The sequence below is a fragment of the Pygocentrus nattereri genome, chromosome 5 (assembly GCF_015220715.1).
Source record: "Pygocentrus nattereri isolate fPygNat1 chromosome 5, fPygNat1.pri, whole genome shotgun sequence".
Taxonomy (NCBI): domain Eukaryota; kingdom Metazoa; phylum Chordata; class Actinopteri; order Characiformes; family Serrasalmidae; genus Pygocentrus; species Pygocentrus nattereri.
This window is the reverse complement of record NC_051215.1, coordinates 41,220,533-41,243,658: the sequence shown is the minus strand read 5'-3', so window position 1 is coordinate 41,243,658 and position 23,126 is coordinate 41,220,533. Positions and strand designations below refer to the sequence as shown.

General features: G+C 38.8%; 2 protein-coding genes across 6 annotated transcripts; both read left to right on the top strand.

Moving 5' to 3' along the window:
* Nucleotides 1–417: 417 nt before the first annotated feature.
* LOC108426744 lies at nucleotides 418–13,953 on the top strand. Its single transcript, XM_017696466.2, has 4 exons — nucleotides 418–966; nucleotides 8,667–9,161; nucleotides 10,319–10,864; nucleotides 12,655–13,953. Exons 1-4 carry the CDS (start codon nucleotides 418–420, stop codon nucleotides 13,069–13,071), a joined length of 2,007 nt encoding a protein of 668 aa, XP_017551955.2. The 3' UTR covers nucleotides 13,072–13,953.
* Nucleotides 13,954–15,926: 1,973 nt separating this feature from the next.
* Nucleotides 15,927–23,126, top strand: si:dkey-51a16.9 (RING finger protein 122). 5 transcript variants are annotated; one of them, XM_017696532.2, is made up of 7 exons: nucleotides 15,927–16,428; nucleotides 17,006–17,076; nucleotides 20,380–20,530; nucleotides 20,743–20,785; nucleotides 20,861–20,902; nucleotides 21,100–21,182; nucleotides 22,322–23,126. In XM_017696532.2, exons 2-7 carry the CDS (start codon nucleotides 17,052–17,054, stop codon nucleotides 22,440–22,442), a joined length of 465 nt encoding a protein of 154 aa, XP_017552021.1. In that variant the 5' UTR covers nucleotides 15,927–16,428; nucleotides 17,006–17,051; the 3' UTR covers nucleotides 22,443–23,126. The 5 variants fall into 5 exon arrangements, with proteins under 5 accessions (XP_017552021.1, XP_017552020.1, XP_017552022.1 ...); XM_017696531.2 differs by having other exon boundaries at nucleotides 16,905–17,076; XM_017696533.2 differs by lacking the exon at nucleotides 17,006–17,076 and having other exon boundaries at nucleotides 15,931–16,428.

Genomic DNA, 23,126 nt, shown 5'->3' with positions numbered 1-23,126 from the left:
CTTAGTATGTGTGCCATCCTGCATAGCTCATTCCTGGTCAAAGGCAGCTGCCCATCCACACCAGCTTTCTTTCATCTACTCTGGTATGCTATGTGCTGTAAACGATTCTCTAACTTTAGCAATAATGTACTGCATTTGAGCCAGTCTGGGAAATATTTACAGTGCAGGCATATTATACTATTAAATTATAGTACTCTTCCATGTCCTAATATGTGTGTGCAAATATTTTAAAAAGGGATACTTTTGATTACAGTAATAGATAGTTGAATGTAAATTTTCTTACTTTTAAATTACAGTCGAACATCACTTTTCTTTGCAAAGGTTACAGTAAGTTATTGTAAATTTACAGTATTTTACTGTACTAAGCCTTTCTTTCTGGGACCGTCTCCGGGCTTGAAACAGGTCCTTCTGGGAATAATGGATAAGTTTCGGATGATGTTCCAGTTCTTGCAGGCCAACCAGGAGTCGTTCATGAACGGTATCTGTGGTATAATGGCCTTGGCCAGCGTTCAGCTTTACTCCTCTTTCGAGTTCACCTGCCCGTGTCTCCCGGAGTACAACCTCGCCTACGGCCTGGGGATCCTGCTCGTTCCGGCTGTGTGGTTCTTCATGCTGGGCTTCGTGCTCAATAACAATATTTCGATGGTGACGGAGGAGTGGAGGAGGCCCGCGGGAGCGCGCAGGAAAGAGCCGCGCGTGCTGCGCTACATGCTGTGCTCGATGACGCAGCGCGCGCTCATCGCGCCCTCCGTGTGGATCGCTGTGAGTCTGATGCACGGGGAGAGTCTGCTGTGCGCGTGCAGCGCCGCCGCCGACCTGCGCCGCTTCTTCAACCGGAGCCGCGCCGCGCCGCCCGAGCGAGAGCTCGCGAGACTACTGGCGCGAATTCCCTGCGAGAACGTGTTCGACGGGCACGAGCTTATCTCCCGCGAGGCGGCGAGCAGGTACATCCGGTGCATGTCACAGGTAATGAATGATCCGCGAGCGCGCGCGTACACACACACACACACACACACACACACACACTCTCTCTCTCTCTCTCTCTCTCTCTCTCTCTCTCTCTCTCTCTCTCTCTCTCTCTCTCTCTCTCTCTCTTCTTTATGTTTCTCTTTATTTAATATTTTTAATATTTCTCTCTATTGAGGTGGTTATTACACACTTTGAAAAGAAATATAATAGTTCCTGTATGTATATGTATATGTAACCTATATATGTAAACATATAGACCATTTTCAACAAGATTCGATGCCTAACCATAAACCTAGCTGATGGGTTCTTTAGTAAAGAGGGCGAAATGGTTCTTTATATTGTGAAAGGGATCTTTAGATTAACGGAGAATGTGCTTTATATGGTTCTATGTAGGACCTTTTTGAAAAGGGTTCTATACAGCACCAGAAGCTTGACATTGTAACAATAGAAGAACCCTTTTGGTGCAATATGGAACCCTTTTCAAAAGGTTCTTTATAGAACCACTACAAAAGCTTAATTTGAAGAACCTTTCATGATGCAAAGAACCCTTTAATCATACAAAGTGTTCTTTGAGTGTTCATGGTTCTATATATAACCAACAAACCCTTGAAGAACCATCATTTTTAATGAAAGCCTAACCTTAAAATAGCCCTACACTACGAAGATGGTTCATCCAGAGATCTTTAGGGAAAAACTCTTTTGTAAAAGTGTTCTTCAGATTAATGGAGAGTGTGCTTTATATGGCTCTATATACAAACCTTTTGAAAAGGGTTCTATATAGCACCTAAAGGCTTCTTTTATTGTTACAAGCTTGACATTGTAACTGTAGAAGAGCCCTTTTTGGTGCTATTTACCATTTTCATCTACAGCACATTCTCTATCAGTCTGAAGAACCCTTTAATGATGCAAAGAACCCTTTCATGCAAAGGGTTCTTTGAGTGTTCATGATCCTATATAGAACTATTTTTTTTACTAAAGAACTCTTGAAGAACCAGCTTGTTTAAGAGTGTAACTTTAATCTCAGTAACCAAAAAGAAGTGGTTCGAAAGTGTCCAGAAATTCCTTCTAATGGTAATTTCAGCTGTTTTAAGATGCACCAATTGCTGACACAGCTGTTCACTTGTGCATACTTAGCTGCTTATACAGTATAATCTCTATAGACAAATACTGACCGATAGAATGGCTCTCTGGAGCAGCCACACATGAGCCTAAGCTCGCCATTCCTAATGCCAAGCATCAGTTAGAGTATAAAAGAGTGTAGGGTTAGGGTTAGAGTATCAAAAGCCCCGCAAGCACTAGAACATAGTGGAACAGTGCTCTCTTGGGTGATGTGGCTCCATCGACCTTTGGAATGAGTTCTAGTGGTATTTCTGATCCAGAATCTGTACCTGGCCTCACTAACGCTCTTGTGGCTGAATGCAATCAAATTAAATCCCCACAAAAGATTATCACTGTGTTCCAACATCTAGTATAAATCCATTCATGTAAATCCAGGAGAGTAGAGGCTCTTTATTCAGCGAAGGGGGACAAGCTGTCTGTTATTACCCTTGATTACAGAAGAAACGCTGAATGAGGAGTCCTCTACAAACTTTTGTTGAAGAGCATGTTCCTCCGCCTGAAAGGGAGGAAAGCATAAAGCGGTGATGTATAGATATGCACCACTACCCACAGCATTAAAATAAACATGCAATGCTAAAATACCCTGAGTTGAGTAAGATTATGCACAATGAACAAACATTATGATGAGGTAAGATAAAAGAGAACATAACAGTTTGATAATAAAGTTGTTTCTAAGAACACTCTTATTATCTTGTTTAATACACTGTGGAAACATTAGGTACACATTTCTGCACTATGTCTTACTTTTGAAGCATTCATTTCACAAAAAAAGGGCTGAGCATGGAGATGTAGGCAGGTCGCCATTCCCTGGAATGTTAAATAACCAACAGAAATATTTGGATGACACTTAGATCCAATCCCATGTCTTTACTCTTGTTTTTGAGAGAAGGAAGTTCAGCAACAGTGCCTCTGGGCTTTAGTTACATGATACTTTTTGAATCCCACCTCCACATTTAACCCATCCATGAAGTGAAAGACCACATACACACTAATGAATACACACACACTAGGGGGCAGTGAGCACACTTGCCTGGAGTGGTGGGAGGCCCTATCCACAGAGCCCAGGGAGCAGTTGGGGGTTAGGTGTCTTGCTCAAGGATACCTCAGTCATGAACTGTTGGCACTGGGGATCGAACCGGAAACCTTCAAAGAGGGGGTATAAAACAATTATTTAATATCACCTACCATACTGTTAATTAATTGGTGACACGAAGCTGAAATCAGCTATTTTTGTTCAAATTTTTCCATTTTACCTTAAATGGTGCAGCAGTTACATTCTAGCACTTCAGGCGTCAATACTGCTGGACTATTTAAGGTGGAATGGGAAAGATAGCTAGCTGGCTAACAAGACATTAGCATATTTTAGCAAGATTTTTTGTGCTTGTTATGAAGAAAACGACCATACTATATTGAAACAACATTAAACTAAGATAATCCAATCATATCATAATTTTCTAACGGAGAAAATATGTACATTTGTTGGTTTATTTGTTCTCTCATGCAGCTGTCTTGCCGGTTTTTCTTTTTTTCTCATAACACTGTTTGAGTGTGCCTCTGAAAAACCATTTGGAGGGCCATATAGTCATAATACTTCGCCCTACCCCTCCATCAAAACAGAGGGCTAAGGGGTAAATGGTAGGGACAAGGGGTGAAACGGATTGGGCCTTAGTCTTTCTGTCAGTGCCTCATCCAAATTCTGGAGCTTCTGGTGCTCAGTCCTGAATGGCACCCTAAGCCTTGCAGTCCCCATTTAGGTGACATGAACAATGTACATTCCTGTAGGGTGAGAGCCTTTGAGAGTGCTTGGTATAAATTGGTGCATTTGGAACAGATTTGTGTGATGTGCCTTCTCTGCATGTGCTGCACACCGTGTTCAGATTACAGGCGTAACGAATGACATATTAACATATAAATGCATTCAGCACTCTGCACTGCTTTGAATAGCAAAGTGACAACTGGAACACCCTAGAGCAGGAGTTCTTAACCTGAGTCACAACGTTTGTCTACAGAAAAAAATTGTTTTGATGAGCGCCTACAAGCTCTACTACATTATAAGCCATGGAAAATATGTTGATGAGGAATTTTCTACTGGGTGAGCTTGTTACTGATGGATGGTCTTGGTTCATCGCTGAACTAGGGACTGGGCTCTGGTTCAATTTGTGCTGTTTTAGAGCCTGTTATTTTGTGACTCTAATCTATTACTTGATAGGACCGTGCAAAAAAGAGGTGAGGTAGAGAGTGCAGGCAGGATGGAGTGGGTGGAGACGGATGTCAGGGCTGATGTGTGACAGAAGGATAGCAGCAAGAGTGAAAGAGAAGGTTTACAAGACAGTAGTACGTCCTACTATGATGTATGGTTTGGAGACTGTGGCTCTGTCTAAAAGACGGGAGGCTGAGCTGGAGGTGGTGGAGATGAAGATGCTGAGATTTTCGTTGGGAGTGACAAGGCTGGACAAGATTAGAAATGAGCAGATCAGAGGGACAGTGAAGGTGGAGCAGTTTGGAGATAAAGCCAGAGAGGCCAGGTTGAGATGGTTTAGACATGTGTTGAGGAGGAATAGTGGATATATTGGTCAAAGAATGTTGGAGATGGAGCTGCCGGGTAGAAGGTGAAGAGGTAGACCTCAGAGAAGGTTTATGGATGTAGTGAAGGTGGACATGGAGATGGTTGGTGTGAAAGTAGAGGAGGCAATGGATAGGGCAAGATGGAAGCAGATGATCCGCTGTGGCGACCCCTAAAGGGAGCAGCCGAAAGAAGAAGAAGAATCTATTACTTGATAACACTAGAGAAAAACATACTGAACATACAGTGGTAGTTACATACATTATATTCTAGCAAAATGCACTTAATTAACTTTTTATCCTCAATTATCATTTGTAGGATTGGTATTACTTGTTGTGTTTGCTTAAATGCTGTAATACTTAAAAACAACAAAGACACTGCTTTCTTTTACTTATGCAACTGTCCACATTTCTACTTTGTTTTGACATTATAAAATATTTCACATTATTTTGTTTTTTAGGAATGTCAGTTGCATTTTGTATGCAGCGGGTTTTGTTCAGCAACATCTGACCAATAGATGTCACTGTGTTGCACTGTTTCAAAATGTTTTAATTTGAATTTTGTTCAGTTCTTTCAGTCCCTCAGAAGTCTGCTTTAAGCCTGGGCCATCGTGACCAGATATCAAAACACATGACATACTCAGATACAGTTTCAACTCTCCAGCCATCATCTGTTCCTTTTCTGGGGTCCATTATGTATCTAATGTTGACACATAGGACCAAGACTGCCCGTATGACATGAGAGGTTATCATTCAGTAAATCCAGTGGTGCTATATTGGTGTGGGTAGTGTTATTTTCTACTCTTGCACTTCATTTGTGACCTGAATACACTGCTATACACTGTCAGAAAAAAGGTACGACACTGTCACTGGGGCAGTACTCCTCTTGTCACTGTGGTGGAACCCTCAGGGGTGCATCCCAGTACCTTTAGTCAGGGAACATAATTGTACCAGAATCCACTGAAATGATATTTCCTAAGCTGTACTGACTCCACACACCCAATCTCGCCTCCAGGCTTTTTATTGTACTTTTCTGTTTTAAAACATTTGGTTATGAAAAGGTACAAATATCTACTTTTCCACTAGGAAAACTCATGCAAGGTACACCACTGGACCTTTAAACCACTGCTGTACCTTTGACAGGACACTTACATTGTTTGTACCTTGATGAATGAATCATGTACTTGCATAGTATGTCTATTTCTAACAGTGTAGAGGCCTGTTTTGTGTTTGGGAGTGAAAGGAGAAAACATAATATGTTTATCAATGAATCATTGACATTTACATATAGCTACACTTTCAGAATATAATGAACAGAGAACATTTCTTGTCTTGTTTTTGTTGAGCTGCTTTTCTACACAGTTTTGCAGTTTTGATTCAGGGACTAAATTAAGAATGTGACTTTGTCTTAGATCTACTTGCATGTTCCTGCATTTGAATATGCAAAAATGTATTATGTAGATATTTTAATTCATATTCCAGCAAATGCTTCAAGCAATCTCACCACATAAATATCTGAAGACTAAGCTATGCAGTTAATACAGTTTTGCGTAAAAATACAGTACTGTGTGAAAGTTTTAGGCATCTAAGCAAATTTTTAAACAATTGACCTCAGCAGTGAGTTTATCACAATGTACATTAGAATAAAGCCATATTCATAATTCAAATAAACATAAAAACAATAAAAAGTAACAAGAATTTCTCGGGTCCGTATTTCTCCTTGACACCTTCACAGCCGCCACAGAGACTTGTTAATATCATCAATTACATCACAAGCACAATTTTCTGAAGCACTGATTGGTCAAACCAGGAGTTGCTTTTTAACTACATATAATACTGGACTTCCTCGAAGAGAGGTTAGAAAATGGTTAAACAAACACACACACATATATATATATATATATATATATATATATATATAAAATATATATATATATACACAAAATAATTATTCATTAATATTCTATAAATGTTGTTTATTAAAATGTTAACACTTTTCTCAGAAAATAAAGGCATACTACACAAATAAATAGATTTTGGGTGCCTAAGACTTTCGTACAGTAGTGCAGCTGTTACTTTGCTTTGTACATTTGTGAAGACACCTGAAATATAAAGAGTCAAGTATGAACTGATAATTATAATATGATGCTGATTTGTTCTTTTACTCCTTAAACTCTAGACTTGTTATTCATGTATAAATTTTAAGGCTTATTATCCAGTAACTACTATGAGTTATTCAGTAAGCTAGGCGATTACTGCAGAGTGAGTAAGGTAAGGCTGGATAAGTTGACGGGTCCTTAGAGTTTAAAACCCTTAAAGGAATTTGTGACGCAAAATGCTGTTTTCTGGAAACCTTCTAAAATGATTTCAAGCCTTGTAATGTGCCTTGCACATATTATCCAAATATCATAACATCCACAAAATCAAAATTCTGCATGAAGGGGTTAAATTTTTAGCTTGTATGGAGGGAGATCAGTTACTTTACCATTTGTTTTGATACTTAAACCCAAATATTTTAAATTTCAAGTCCAAAATATATTACTTTGTATGTTCATTTACTGATGTACATTGTATGTTCAAAAACTTGTAGGCAAATGCTCAACCAATGTTTCTTTCGAAGTTAAGGGTAGGTTAATAAGTGCGTGGTGTCCTTAGGCTCATGTACAGCTACTTTAGAGTATCCCATTCTATACAAGCTGTGTATCCACAATTAAACACCTGTGTCAGGAGTGGCACCTTAAATTAGCGAAATTCACTAATGAGAAGTAGAGTCTGGATACTTGTGGAAATAGAGTATACTTATATTTATTCAGATTTTCTCTTGAGTGCCAGATACCAACACTGCTAAAATAAAAAGAATGAAAAATTATACAATAACTGGTAACTCTGCATTTCTTGAGTTAACTCATCTTGAGGATACTCAAGTTCACCCAGCTTAAACTTCTTAGTTTAGTCAAAAGTTCTCCTGACTATTTTTGTTATCTCCTTACTCTTACTATTATTTTTTTTTTAGTTCTTCATCTCAGTTACGTAAACAATGCATATGGCTGTTCTCACAAAAATCTCCATTTTTTTGTTTTTGAGTTTTTGACATAATTTGAAAATGTCTTTTTCCCTTTACATTATGTGTCAATTTCATGAAGAATGGACCAAAAGAAATGGCACAAATTGATTCGGAAAAATGTCTGGTTCCATTGACTTACATTAAAAGTAAAGTAGATTTTTTCCTTTTCCTGAAAAGTTATCATTTAATTTGGAAGATACAAAGTTTTCTTCTAAAAACAGCAATATATACCTTATTCTGTTTCCCTTCTAGGTGGGACACCTTCCCTCAGACAGTACCACCAGGCATTTTCTCCCCTTAGACTTCCAGTTATGTGCTTCAAACTCATAACTGCTTGAAGGGAGTGAATGCTTAGTCTGTTGCACCATATGAAAGCTCCTGAACTTACTCAGATTTCTGTCTCCTTAAATGTTTAATAAACTGTAGAAAATATCTGCTTTAACCTCAAAAAATAATGTTGTAATATGATGCAATGGGCTAAGAATTCTCCCCAAAATCAGGAGATTGTGAATGTGAACTGCAATGATGCCACAGCTTTTTATATCTGAAAGCCCAAGAGGACTAAATGGTGGGATTGTGGGATAGTTTAAGTCCGAGCTAGAGCGGGACTGAGTAGAAAGCAAATTCTGTGTTTACTACACTGAGAAACTACAAATGAGAGTTGGGAGAACTTTTGACCTAACAGTTTGAGTCTGAATGACAGCAGTGTATAAAAAGTAATATATAAATAAACTTGCCTTGCCTGGAGTTGGGTGAATTCTAGAGTTTACTCGAGTTGAGTTAACCCAAGAAAAGCAATGACAATTAGTTACCTTCAAATTTTTCACAATGAAAATGTCTGCATTTTACTTGTTATTGGTAATTGCATTTGAATGCCCACCTGCTGTAATTCTAAGCAGAATGTTCACATGTTCTGAGTGCAAACTGACTCCAGGTATCTTTCTTCCCTCAGGCCTGTGGATGGACATTTTTGCTGATTATCACTTTAGTGGCCTTTATGGTAAGGGGGATCAGACCATGTTTTACACAAGCTGCCTTCTTGAAAAGCAAGTACTGGTCCCATTATATTGATACGGAGCGCAGGCTATTTGACGAGACGTGCAGGGAGCACGCCAAGAGCTTTGCCAAGGTCTGTATACAGCAGTATTTTGAAAGCATTAGTGGTGAAATTATGGTATTTCACAACCATCACTCACAAAAGGGAGAAAACCTGAAACACAATAAAGAAGAAACACACACAAGTGAAGAAGAAAAGCTCCTAGGCATCCGTGAAAAGGACTACATGAATAAAGTTCTGTGGAACTGGCATACGTGTAAACCCCCGCTACACCTTCACAAACGAGGAAAAGAAGAAAGCGTGAGTGAACACTCAGGTGTTCATGCTCACAGTAACGACTCTCATAGTCAGAAATCAGTAAAGAATGGATATGTTGCATATTATTCCAAAATCTAAGGCTATAGCAAGACATCATAGTTATGCAGATTTTTTTACAGAGAGTTTAATATTATTTATGTTACTTTTAAGATTAGGAGTACGATACAAATGTTTATTTTCCCCTCCTCGACATTTCTTTGTATAATACTTGCCTCACTATTTTTTGCTTTACTAAGATTTGTATTTGTATTTGTTTGTAAACAGATAACCTTTACAGAGTTTCTGCCCATCCACAGTGATTTAGAATTAGTGCGGTGAGCTTAGCAGCCATGTTGGGCTTTGACTTGTCTCTCCACATGTTTTGAATACTCTTTTTTTTCCACTGGGGAGGAAACCAGACTCCAGTTCCTGCTGATGATTCAGAGCTTGTGCCCATAACAGACTTATATGGACGCTTTCTATTTTCTTTTCCAACTTGGGCACGGCATTGTAGAGGTGCTTACAGAACCAGTTTTTGTGCATTAGACTCCTTTTATTTAATGCCAACCTCAGTGCTCTGTTTGAAACTCTGGATTTACAGCACAGAGAGAGTTGTACCCCTTAGCCATGGAACGTAAGTCTGCATGACATTTTTTTTCCAGTCACTTATCTTTGTTTTAGCAGCTTTATCGTAGAGTTACATGAATACACTAACTGTTGTTTTGAACTTTCAAAGTGCTAACTTTGTGGTTACTCTGTACAGCTGCTCACCAAAATATTCCTCAGTGAAACCTGAGCTGCCTCCAGTGAGCACACTTTTTTGTGGCTGCTGCACAATGAAGTAAAGGCTTCTGTGTATGTCACTTCTGTAAAGCCTGGATTTGCGTGCCGTCATCAGCAATTTTCCTTCATTGCTCAGGACTGTCTTCTGTCACGTGTTGCATCTGTACCCAGATTTCGCATACCTTTTCTTCAGGTTCTGTCACCAGGTTCCTCTGTGATGTCCATGTTTTCACTTGCCTTGGGCATTACATGTTAGAGCTTGTCTAGGGTGGCTTTGAGGACATGTTAACGTGGAGATTCAGCTGCATTGCCTTTTCTGGATTTTGTCCATTACTGGAACCTGCAGAGTCTTGTCCACAGATGTGTGTTTGAGACTTTTTTTGTTTAGTATTAAGAATCCTTAAAACTCCTGGTCATCACCAGAGTGCAGACACTGAGAGACTGGCTTAAAGCAAGAGCAGGATTAAATGGCTGCGCTTATTTCAGAAAACTTCAAATTTGCTGCTCTCTTCTTCAAAAGCAAGGATGTAGTGATCTTCAATGGCCTCATTGCTTTGGGAACAGTGGCCAGTCAGACGGCGTACAACATTTTTGCCTTTGAGTGCCCATGTTCTTCAGAGAGAAATTACCTGTATGGGCTAGCTGCTATTGGTGTTCCTGCACTGGTTTTTTTTATCATTGGGATTATGCTTAATCGGAACACATGGGACCTTGTTTCTGAGTGTCGCATCAGAAAATGCCGGAAGCTCTCCGTGGCTGCTGCCTTTGCTCTACTGGGGTCAATAGTGGGCCGAGCGGTAGTGGCCCCTATTACCTGGTCTGTCCTCTCACTCCTCAGAGGAGAGGCCTATGTCTGCGCTCTCAGTGAGTTTGTGGACCCTCTGTCTTTGGAAAACTTCCCCTCTACTCCTCAGGGCCCGAATGTCATGGCCCGCTTTCCATGCAAAGATGTACCCTTAGAGTTGCTGCACTTCTGGGGAGAAATTCAACGTCGCCTCAAGTATGAATCTCAGGTACTTAGCACCTTTACCTTAAAGCATTTAGTGTCTGACAATTTTTTTTAAAAATGCATTTACCATTAAAATAAAAGATTTTCTTAAGTGTCATAGAAGTCAGTACTCCTTATTTAGGTGGTGAAATGCATGTAGAACCTTTTGCTTACAACTAAAGTTGTAAGTTGTCATGTTGACATTGTATTAAAATAGGTCTTTGAATAAATCAAACATCGTGCTATTCACATTTCATTCCTTGAAATGTTCTGTAATTATACACAAGGTACATTTTATAGAGTGATTACTGGACAAAGAGTAGATTCAGGTATAGATTCATGAATCCAGATTTACACATGTCAGAAAACCTAGAGGTCAACAACTTTTTCTTGTGCCTCACAGTTTTATGCCAAAGTTTGGACAACTTACATATGTCTTTGCTTTTCTGATTTTTGAAGTGAAAAGAAGTGAAACATCTCCAACAAACTATTTTAAAAAGTAATATTTTTCTGCCATGTTAATCCATCGTTACATTAAATTCGCTGAATAGAAACAAGAAGTAAATACATTAAAATAAAACAGTAATTGGGGCATGTGCAAAATTTGGACAAACTTCCAGTTCCAGTCTCAGAAACGAACTCATTAGGCCTTAATAGTGTCGCTAAGACCAGTTACAAAGTGGCATCTGATGACAATTCCAGAGCATAAATATTGTGACTTTTCAGGCCTTATATTAACACTCAACAACCATGGGCTCCTCTAAGCATCTGACAGATCTGAAAATGAAGCAAATTGATGCCAGCCAAGCAGGGGAGGCTAAAAAAATACCATTTCCAGCTCACAATTTCCTATCTGAAATGTCAAATGTCTAGCTGACACATGAATGGCAGTACAGCCTACTAGTTTGATAACATTATTTGCACAAACATGATCTGCATGGAAGAGTCATCAGATCTAAACTTTACTGGTGACTTCATCACCAATATCAGTGTCTACAGTATGTAAAACAGCATCTAGTCAAGCCAGAAGCATTTTGGAAGTGAGTACCACAGCCTGATGAGGTAAAAATGCCATAATCACCAAATGTCTGGAGAAAAAAGGAGCAGTGAAAAGAACACCTTGTCAAATGTTAAGCATGGGGGTTGGTCTGTTATGCTTTGGGGTTGTGTGGCAACCAGTGGCAAACATTGCATGGGTAGATGGAAGAACAGATTCCACTTAGTTTCAACAAATTCTGGAAGTAAATGTGACACAATCAGTCAAGAAACTAAAGGGGAAAAGAGACTGGCTTCCATAACAGGTCAATCACCCAAAAATACCTTAAAATCCACTATTAACTACTTCATTGAATGCAAGCTGAAGATTTTGAAATGGCCCTCATAGACTTGAACATCATTGTAATTCTGAGGGTAGATCTTAAACATGTCCAGGAATATCACAAATATTAAGGTTTTACACATGCTGCAATTAGTTCATTGTCTTCCTGTTTTTCAAGTTGATCAAATATATAGTTCAGGTGCTTTAACTCTTGCAGATATGTACATATATATGTATATATACAATATCAATTTTTTTTCCTTTTCATTTCACAAATCTGAAAAATGTAGTTTAGTGGACCCAAACATTTACATACGACTATATGTATTTGCTGTAATATGTTGAAAGGACTTCATCATAAATACATTTTTATAATCAACATCATCGTTAGTGTTTTCCACTCAGTATTTTTAAGTAATTGTGGCATGTACAAGATGCATGCTTCACTTGCTTGCTACTTATCATTTGTACTTTCCCTTTCTGCTGTTTGTCTCCAGCTGCTGGGCTGGCTGATCGTTGCTGTCATCTCACTTGGTGTTTTCCTGATACTGTGTCTGAAGCGCTGCTGCTCTCCCCTGGGCTACCAGCAGGAGGCGTACTGGTCCAGCTACCGCTCCAATGAGCATTTTCTCTTCCAGCGCACTGCTGATGCTCATGCTAGGATCCATGCTGCTGAGAATGTCAAGAGCTTCTTTGGGTTCGTGGCCCTGGAGAAAGAGGAAAAAGAGCTTCTGGCAGAGTGCCAGAGAGCTAGAAGTGATATATCCAGCCTGGAGTGGAACCGTGTAACAGGTGTTTACTTATACAGAGAGAACAAAGGAACACCGCTGTATAGTCGCCTCAATAAATGGTCCCATTACACTGAGGAGGACAACCATGAGGGCATTGCGAAAGAGATGGACATGTTATGTTAGGGTGGTAAATCTCACTGACCATAGTAGTCTGTTTTTTTTTTTTTTATAACAGTTCATTGAACAACTAGGACATGGTGTGTATTAACCAAAATGCTATGTAATTATAAAATGTTATTTTGGCCTTGCTGTGGAACTGGATATTCTTTTTTTTGCCATTTGCTTTGATGTGATGATGTGATAACTTATTTTTGGAGATCCTTAGCGATGGCCTAGTGATGGTATGCTGTTTTTAGATGCAGTGATTGTACTTTAAGGCTTAAATACCATCAGCAGTTTCTTAAAGGCACCGAAAAACATTTAATTTATTACTTTAAAGATGGGCTAGTTACTGACAATGTTTCCAGTTTGATTAATGGCTGTGCTGTGTGTTAAGCCATATTTTTATTAGGCTTTAGGTATATCTCAAGGATGTTAGGCTGTGGTGTCTACTTGTCTACTTGTCAGCTATTCTCTCAGGGCTAACTGAGTGTAAAATACACATAAGTTGTTGCAATAAACTGACTTTTCAACAGTGGATGTTTGTTGGTGGTAGAGCTGTATCATAATTCTCACTATGTAATAAATGCTTCTGAAAAAAAGAGTTATAAAAGCATTGACAGAAAGTCTGGTAATGTTAGATTTGGAACTGTTAATTAGGTTTCCATTCACATTGCTGGTAAAGCAGCTCCAGATGGCTCTTGCATTTTATCACTTGAAACACTGGCAGGGGGTAAAACTGTGGCAAACACAACATGAGCAGGCTGCTAAAAATAGCTTCTACAAGCCTCCAGTTCACCTTGGTTTTTAGACACCTCTTTTCAAACATACTTTTTTTTCAATCTGTGTAAATATAAGTTGCAAAATGGCATAAATAAAATGGAATAAAATGTTTTAACAGTCAAATGCTTGGTATTATTTATAAAATGACACAACAGCTGCAAAAGTAATGCTAAATGCAATCATTCAGGAGGGCCTGTATAAGATAAGCTCTGACGTAGCCACAGATCCACTATCACATGCTTTTTATTTGCCTCCTTCAGTTTTTCAAAGAGCTCTCCAACTCTAGATTTTACCCACATGATTGTACTATATTGTGCGATTCTTACCCTTAATGGACATCCAATACACTGGCCACTGAATCAAGGAGCTGTTGTTTTTAAAACTGTTAAGCTACATGTTCACTGGCCATAATGGGCATTCTCTTTTCAGGTTTTTAGTATTAAAGCTCATACTGAAAGCTATTTTCAATGGACAATGACAGAAACATGGTCTGAAAAATATCTGAGTTTATCCCTTTGAATTATAGGCTTATTATTCTGCTATTACCATAGAGATGTACCATTGGGTAACTACTGTGGATTTTCAATAGATCTTATGAATCTAATGTAAGATATGTAGATATGAGATGGAAAAACACGTGAAGTATATCTTAACACAACACTACACAAGTATCTCATAAATACATAACTTGTATTCTTGTAACATACTATCTCAAAAATAATGAGATACTATCTCATAATCATAATAATATCTAACAATAATGAGATAGTGTCTGATACTGGCTTACAATGCCAGAATGAGCAACATGTGAAGTGTTTCTCAAGTATCTCACAATTGTATACAGTGTCTTAAAGACATGACATCTCTTAATTGAAACTTATTAGTTTTAGTTTCATTATAATGAGAAACTAACTCATAATAATCATCATAATAAAATTTCATAATAAGATTTCATAATATTGAAATATACACTCAATATTAATGAGATACTGTCTGATATTTATGTCCTACAATGTTAGCTTGAGTAACACATGTATCTTAATGCAAGATACCATTGTGTAATCACATAAGGTCTCTTAAAGATTTTATCTCATAATTCATCATTCGTAAGATGTATCATTATTCATAATTCATATCTCAAAATTATAACTTACTATCTCATAGTAATGAGATACTAACCCAACTCATAATGATGAGATACTGTCTGGTAACCGTGTGATGTGTATCTCATATATACACTCATATACAGTATCTCATACTTGCATAGAGTATCTTAAAAATACTCAGATCTCATAATTATGAGATACTAAGTTATAATAAACATAATAATGATAACCTATAATGCTATCTCATAATACTGAGATATTAACTCATAGCTCATGATAATGAAAATCTTTCTGATAATTATGCTTTATAACTATTATGGCTTACTATCTGATACTTTTAGTATTTTCATAGCTGTGAAGTACTTACTATATCATAATAAAGAGCTAGCATCTCAGAAGTATGAGTATGTAATAAGTACATATTTCCTAATGATGTTACAATAGTGTTATAATAATGTATGTTAGCTCACTTTATGATTTGTTATCTCATAATGATGAGATGGTAACTCATCATTATGAGAAGGTTTTTTACTTTGATGACTTAGTAAATGCATTTATTTTTAAAGTCTCAGAAATTGGCTTCCAAAGTTCTGTTTTGATTACTCTCTCCCTCTCTTTGTATCTTTTTCCTTATCTCTCTCTGTCTTACTCACTCTTTGTCACTGTGACTGATCTCTGTTTATATATTGTGTAAGTCAACAACTAATCGACCCCCATTCCTTTCACAGCCTTGCAGAATAGACCCTGTGTGTGTGTGTCTGTCTGCCTGCCTGGCCACTGTCACCTCTTAATAGCCTGCAGCTGGAGAGGGGTAGGAGGGCGAGAGAGCATGAGCCAGGGTGGGAGTGAGTGTGTGTATGTGTGCGAGAGAGAGAGAGAGAGAGAGAGAGAGAGAGAGAGAGAGAGAGAGAGAGAGAGAGAGAGAGAATGTGCGACAGGGGGAGAGAAAGAAGGGAGGGGGTGGGTGAAAGGAGAGCTGTGATGCAGGCAGCAAATCACATGAGCAGAGATATGTTTACAAACTGAGAAGGAGAGGAGTGTTCGGCACCATTATGAGCAGCCAGGGCTGGGGCAGAAGACTGGTAAAGAACTAGAGCTGAACAACACACACAGAGGGTGGACCTTTTCTTCTCAGGGCAATCTTTTTTTTCCTGTTTCTCCTCTCCTCTGTGCTTTTTGGAGGACAGGGAGAGAGAGAGAGAGAGAGAGAGAGAGAGAGCAGGGCAGATGGTGAAGAGGAGAAGAGGAGACAGAGCCGTCACCAGCACAATGCCACTCACAGCTTGAAGGAGCTACATTCACAGCTCCATTTACACTGAGACTGCACTGAGTCTCAGCTCCTCTCCTGTTTTGGAAAGAAAAGGGTGATTAGAATGAGAAGACTGTTCTGAAGGACAAGAAAAGCAGGTGGGCTTCAGAAAGGTGAGACAAGGCAACACAGGGACTGGGAGAACCTCGTGACAATGTTTTGGAGGTAGACAAAGCAAAGCAAGTGAGTCCATTTCCATGACCTATATATATGCTCAGACTGAAAAGCATTAGACTATTGGTGTTATTGTAACTGTGATTCCAATGAAAAGAACTATTTTTAACTGCCAATAATAATAAGCTCTTAATGCAGTCTAACCTGTGTGAAAGGTACCCTACAAAGCAGGCTTCGTGAAGTACCAAAATCTGCACTTTTTATTTGTTTTGTTTTTGGACAATGACTCTGGATAAAAGAAAAAGTCAAAGCAACAATATTTCTTAGGTGTCGTTCTGCCTGTATTTTGTAAATCACAAAAGGAGCGCTAAATGATTTGATACCTATGCCAATCTTGAAGTGGACATTGACCGACTTTATAAGTGTTTCAACCAAGAAAACAAAGTCGTCCTGCGTCTGCACAAACACTAAGGGGAATGTGGTGGGTGCTTGCAATGTGTTAACCAGAGGCTGTGAAGACTTCTTCAGCTGTGGTATTGTTGTAGGAGTTTTACCAGTGAGGACAAAGCCCAGATTATTTATCTGACATTGTTTGGGAGGATCAACCTAGCTTGCTGACCCATTTTAACACAGCCTTGTGGAACAGATCACTGATTGACTGGGTCTATTGGAGCAGCTTGACACTTAGTTTCATGAACCCTCTCCAGTGGTGTAACGGTGAGTATGAATCATAACACCCTCCCCACATCTATACAGCTGAACCCCAGTGACCTATTCTACGTGTTTTGCTAGCTGCGAGGCACTCTTCCCTAAAACATGTGTTATTCACAGTGTCTCCAGCCTTCTCCATGGCTTTCTATCAATGATTCACTAACATCCTCCTAAGATTACAAGCGCCCCTGCCTTAACCCAAACAAGTGAAAGCCCTTTACCTTTCTCCTTCCAGAGACAATCTCCTGCATGGTCTGAACTTGTGCACAGACTGGAGAGAAACTTATTGTCTGTGTATCACTCTGTGTTCTGTTGTGTGAATCAAATGTATGCTGTTTGGCAGAGTATGACCCCTGATGTCAGCCACCATTGTATTCCAAATGGTGCTTCCTTCCCAGGTTGGTGAGGCCCACAAATGAACAGCATGGATTGGAAGTGCCCCATGCCCTTGCCTCCCCCTCTACCCCCCATTAGACCGAGCAGATGGTGGCTTCATGGCAGAGGGGGCTGCGGCTGCAGCCACTTGTGTTTGCCTTTGTGCACGGACAATTGCCCAGGCTTCACCCAGGCTCTGCCAACTGCTCTACCTTTCTCTCCATCTCTCTCTCCTTGTTTGTCTCCTCCCCTGCACCCTTTTGCCTCACTCCTTTGTTTCATGCTGTTCCCATTAAGGCAAAGCCACTCTTATTTTGTTCTATTTCTCTCCCCTTTCGTATTGTTGCTGTGGTAACAAAACTTTGTATCTCCAAAGAATTAAGCTTTACAGGAAAAGGAAAAAGCATTCTGGACTATGGATGGTTGATACAGCAGTACTTTATTCTAAGCAATTTTAAACCATTTTCATTGTGCTTGTAACGCAATGTAAACAACAGCTGGCATTTTCTAATCAAAAATGAAAAATGGCAGTGCATCCCAGGTTTTTTGTCTTTTGTAAGTCAGCAGCCCAAAACGTATACAGGATATTTGACAACTGCTTATGCATTTGATTGACCTGACAAAAATACCGACACAAATTCTGTCAGCTCACAGCCAATACATATGGAATATTTATTGCATAGCGCTGTTGTACATGGCCCCACGACCCTGAGGGAGAAGCGGCTTAGAAAATGTGTGTGTGTGTGTGTGTGTGTGTGTGTGTTGTACATGGGAAATGTTGTTCACTAAATGCTGTCTGTGTTAGAGGAATTCACAAAGTGCTCTTGTCATAAACAAAATAATTCAAAGATAATAAGGTAATCCATCTTAAAAACATTGGAGCAGATACTTAGCGGCATGTGTGACCAATACTTACAGAATGTGGAACTGGGGAAAGCTAAAACTTGTTGAGTTCATTTTTGGCATACTGCTCAACCTGCCAAGAATGCTCCAATGCAGTTTAATAGAGAACATGTATCTTTTCTAGGAGTGAATAACAGAAAGTCTATCCAAAGAATTTGCTCTCTATCTTAAATCACAAATGAATCAATAGAGGGGAGTGAGGATGAATACACAATAAACAGTGTAGCATGGTAGAGGTCATTGTTTTGGGAACAAAGAGAGGGCCACAACTTTTCCCTATACAATTTATTCCTTCTCATTTAGTAGTTAATGTGAGTAGTTTATTGTACAGTAGGAGTCAGACAGCACTGCAGAGATTTCACTCAGTCTGCCTTCTTTATGGCTTCCCACAGTGGTGGGTTTCTGTTCAGCCTTTTGTCTCACCCACATGCAGAATGCTCAAGAGATGTCCACGGCAGCGCTGGCCCAGTCATTACACTCACCAAGTTGCAGTCAAACATAATAGGAATGCATTCACCGTTTTCTCTAGTGATAATGCTTTCTGTTTAATAGATTATTTCAGTTTTGATTACAAAATTCTTCATTCTTCATATTGCCAGCTGCCTCTAATGATATATTGAGTATAGAAGACCATAGGCTCATATTTCATTACACCAAAAAACGGACAGCTAGACAGTGAAATTATGTAATAATTATAATTGTGCTGTTATTGTCCAAGTAAAACCAGCAAGAGTTTGAAACTTTTTTTAATGTTCAGATTTTTTAATGACAGTTAAGGTTGAACATTATTTTCAAAATAAAGATAAACAACTTAAAAAAATAACTGGGAATTCTTACAATGAAAAAAAAAGTTGACAACTTGACCAAAATAAATGGCCAAAAAAGACTTGGAAAAAAGTCTGTCAATGAAAAACAAGTACCTCCAAAATATTAATTTTACAGGAGAAGGAAAAAACACTTACCTTTTAATGTAAGTCAGTGTGAAGAGATTTTGTTCCAAGTGATTTTAGAACATTTCTATTGATCCATTCATTATACAATGTAAAGGACATGAAATGCAGAAAACTAAAAATCAACAGAAATGGAGATACATGGTTTTATATGTACATTACAGATAAAAATGTTTTTTTTTATCTCTGTCTTATACTGTTACCATTTGGAGATACAATGTTTTGATGTGTCAGCAACTACATAAATATTAAATTGTCTTTCAATTGTATATCACCATTAATTAAGCATCAAAAGCAAAGGTGACTGAAGTAGTTTTCAAAACAAGTTGTGAAAATGTGATCAATGTGGTATGTGTGTTTTTTTTATGCTGCAAACCCACAGTCCAAACAGGAAAGGCTTATCATACAGTCTCAACTGTTAGCTCTTCACAAATTTGGCCTACAGACAACAACGTCATAGTCTGAAAGGAAAGTCCCATCACTTCTGCTGTTTCTCTGTAGTGCTTTGCAGAGCTGTTGAAATCGACTAAGACACCGCAGTGACATACTTTTCTTGTTTTTCAGTTTGAGTAGATGTATTACAGTGAAAAGTTCATGCAGCTCAGTGAAGTCCAACAGTGAGTGCACTGTTACGGCAATATGAGAAACATGCAGACGCTCCACAGGCAGAGTGTATGCAATATGCATGCTGGGGCCACAGCAAACTGTACACATGAGAGTCATAATGGAGTGTGTGGGCTGCCAAGGGCCTCGTAAAGGCGAATATGTGATCCACTCACTCAGTTGAGAAATGCCTATTTGTGATTTATGCTCAGGCTGAAACTATTTGGAAAAAAATATGAATGTTATGTGCCATAGACCTTGAACTTCACCCATTTCAGCCATTCCATTTCAGTCAAGCTCCAATCAGGAGGTGGTATAACAGTGAAACAGCCACCAACAAGTTAACACTAAGCATGACAAGCATATTGTGTCTTAATATGGGCACTGTTACTACTTAAATTACTTTGTTGCATGAAAAACAGATTGTGGCTTTGAATGTGTCTGAATTTAAATGAGTCTTGTCTTTGTGGTCACGCAGGATGTCTGTGTGACTTGGGATCGCAGATTTCAGACTGCAAAATGAGCACCGACACCACATACCGCCTTCCACTGAATGTCTACGTCATCATCCTTGGGATTGGCCTCTTCATCTTCATGTTGAGCATGATCTTCTGTTGTTACCTGTTCAGGTAATCTTGTAGTGTTAAGCCAAAGTTCAAAATCAGAATATAGAAAATAGTGAAAGTTTTGAGTGAAGCATGGAGACTAGAGAAGGTCAATGGAATGCTTGGATTTGTATACAATAATTCAATTTATACAACATATGAAATTTATGCAGACATACATTTGTTCTTTTCTGGATGTAATCATGTAAAGTGAAACATACTGTATTCATCTGCAGCCTGAGGCGACAGGGCACACGGGAGCAGTATGGATACAATGAGGTATAGTTCATTTTAGTTTTAAGCTTTTGAAAAATATGTTCCTTCAGTGTGCATTAACTTGTTGTCTCTTTGCAGGTGGTTCTAAAAGGAGCAGGGAAGAAGCTCAGTCTGCTTGGAGTAAGTAATCTTAACATCTATAACAAGCATTACTCAAAAATCTTGATGCTCAAAGAGAAACTGCAAATAAGCTTTGTTGTTATGAAACACAGAAATTAACTGGAATGAACTGCAAGAACTTGTTTGCCTCAAATTATGTTCAAATTGTAGCAGAACCAGGAGATACAAGCTGTCTCTTTATGTCTCTCGCCATGCAGCAGACCTGTGCAGTTTGCCTAGAAGAGTTCAGGAGTAGGGATGAGCTCGGAGTCTGTCCTTGCTCTCATGCATTCCACAAGAAGTAAGACTACTTTGCATGCTGCCCACCATAAACACCCATACATACATAAATCTCTCGGCAGAAATTTGGCAGGCTTCTTTATAAAATGTACTATTCAGTATATATAATGTACTGTTATAATACATGAAACCACATACTGTTAAAAAGAATATGAAGAATAACTTTTGGTTCCCTAAAGAACCTTGCAGTTCTTGATAGAACCATTTTTGTAAAAGCGAGGTGTGAGTGTAAAAAAACTTTATGTGAAGTTTAAAGAAGCTCCACATAGGGTAAATTTTCTAGGAAGAACCTTTAAATTGGAATAGACCTTGTACATTACCTGTTCCCAGCACAACCAAATTTCTTTTTTAAACATGGCTGTTGAGGGAACCAAAAGTTTGTCCTCCATGGAATTGCTCAAAGAACCTTTTGTGGCACCTTGTTTTAGGGGTGTAGAGGAAAAAAATCATTTACAGTAGAAAAAATCTCTACCTATGATACATTAAAGGGAATATCACAAGCACAATGAAGGAGGTGCAAAATGTGAATAACAAGCTTTCAAAATATAAAAACAACTACAAAACATGTGTTCCATTACTGACTGTATTTAAATAAGGGAGCTGGTGTTGAGCACTAGACAGAACATTTCACGGATCAAAGTAACCTCAGCCAGCAAGTCATGTTCTGTTTTGTGAGTGCAGAAATGTATATACTGAGAACATTTGGTTTTGCTCTTATTTTGCAGAAGTTTGATAAAAAAAAATCCAGGATTTTTAAAAATTGGGTTATGCTGCTACAAGTGGTCACAATTGTGTTTAACAACCAACTTTGTTTTTGTGGAGTTTAAATAAAATTGTTTTAGTAAGTGTTTTATATTTTGGTTCAGTATAGCTTATAGATTATAGCTTATAGATTTTAGCTTATAGAACTATATATCATCACTGTAGGAACAACTTCAGTCTCCAAAATGGACAAGAAAAAATGTTCTTGACTATTCTGATTAGATTTTAATCAAAGTTATTTTGGACTATTTCCAAAAAAGTGGTGTTTTTACAACAGTGACTAATATATTCTCTCTCTCTCTCTGTCTCTCTGTCTCTCTGCTTCTCTCTCTCTCTCTCTCTCTCTCTCTCTCTCTCTCTCTCTATGTGTGTGTGCAGGTGTTTGGTGAAATGGCTGGAAATCCGAAGTGTTTGCCCCATGTGTAATAAACCCATCTGTAGGCTCCAGCCTGACCCTCCACAGGGGGCCGAGGGGCCGCAGAACCCCCTGGAGGTGTGAGCGAAGAAAGCTGGTGTCAGTAAGAGAAAGAGGAGACTCTCACTGTGTGGAGCTTGCTCAGCTTCACTCGAGAACAATTCAAAAAACACATGTAGCCCACTCCCATATCCAGCTGACCCTCATTCAACCACTAATACAATCCTCTAGTGCAGCAACGAGGAGCTTTCACATTGACACGATAATGTTTTGAAGTTCTGATTTAATGCGCTCTGCATTCAGCCTTAATAAAAGGCATCGTGTAGATGCCCTATGCCGAGAAAGAGAGATTTTGGCTATTAAAAAAGACTTGCACAGAACCTGAATAAATTGTGTAGGCACTGCGCAATATATGTGCACACTAATGCCATCAGAGTGGCAGAGGACATCATAGTACCACAGACCAGTAAAGGACGATTATATGACAGAAGCGTCAGAATGGAGCATTCGGTGTCCTGTGAAGGCCTATGATCATGGGACCTTGCCAAAATGTTTTCAGATTTGTTAAGTAAATCAAATGTATCAGTGGATCACAGAGACGTTCCTGGATTTGAAGAACCTAAACGATTTTTAACGCCTGCCCTCCCAGCACTCCCAGGCCAGGGTTGGGTGAACTGGAGTTTTAGGTAATCTTTAAGTTATTTTGAAGTTGTTATTTTATATTGTAAAGACCTCTCAATAAAGTGTAACATTTCTTTGATGGCTTAA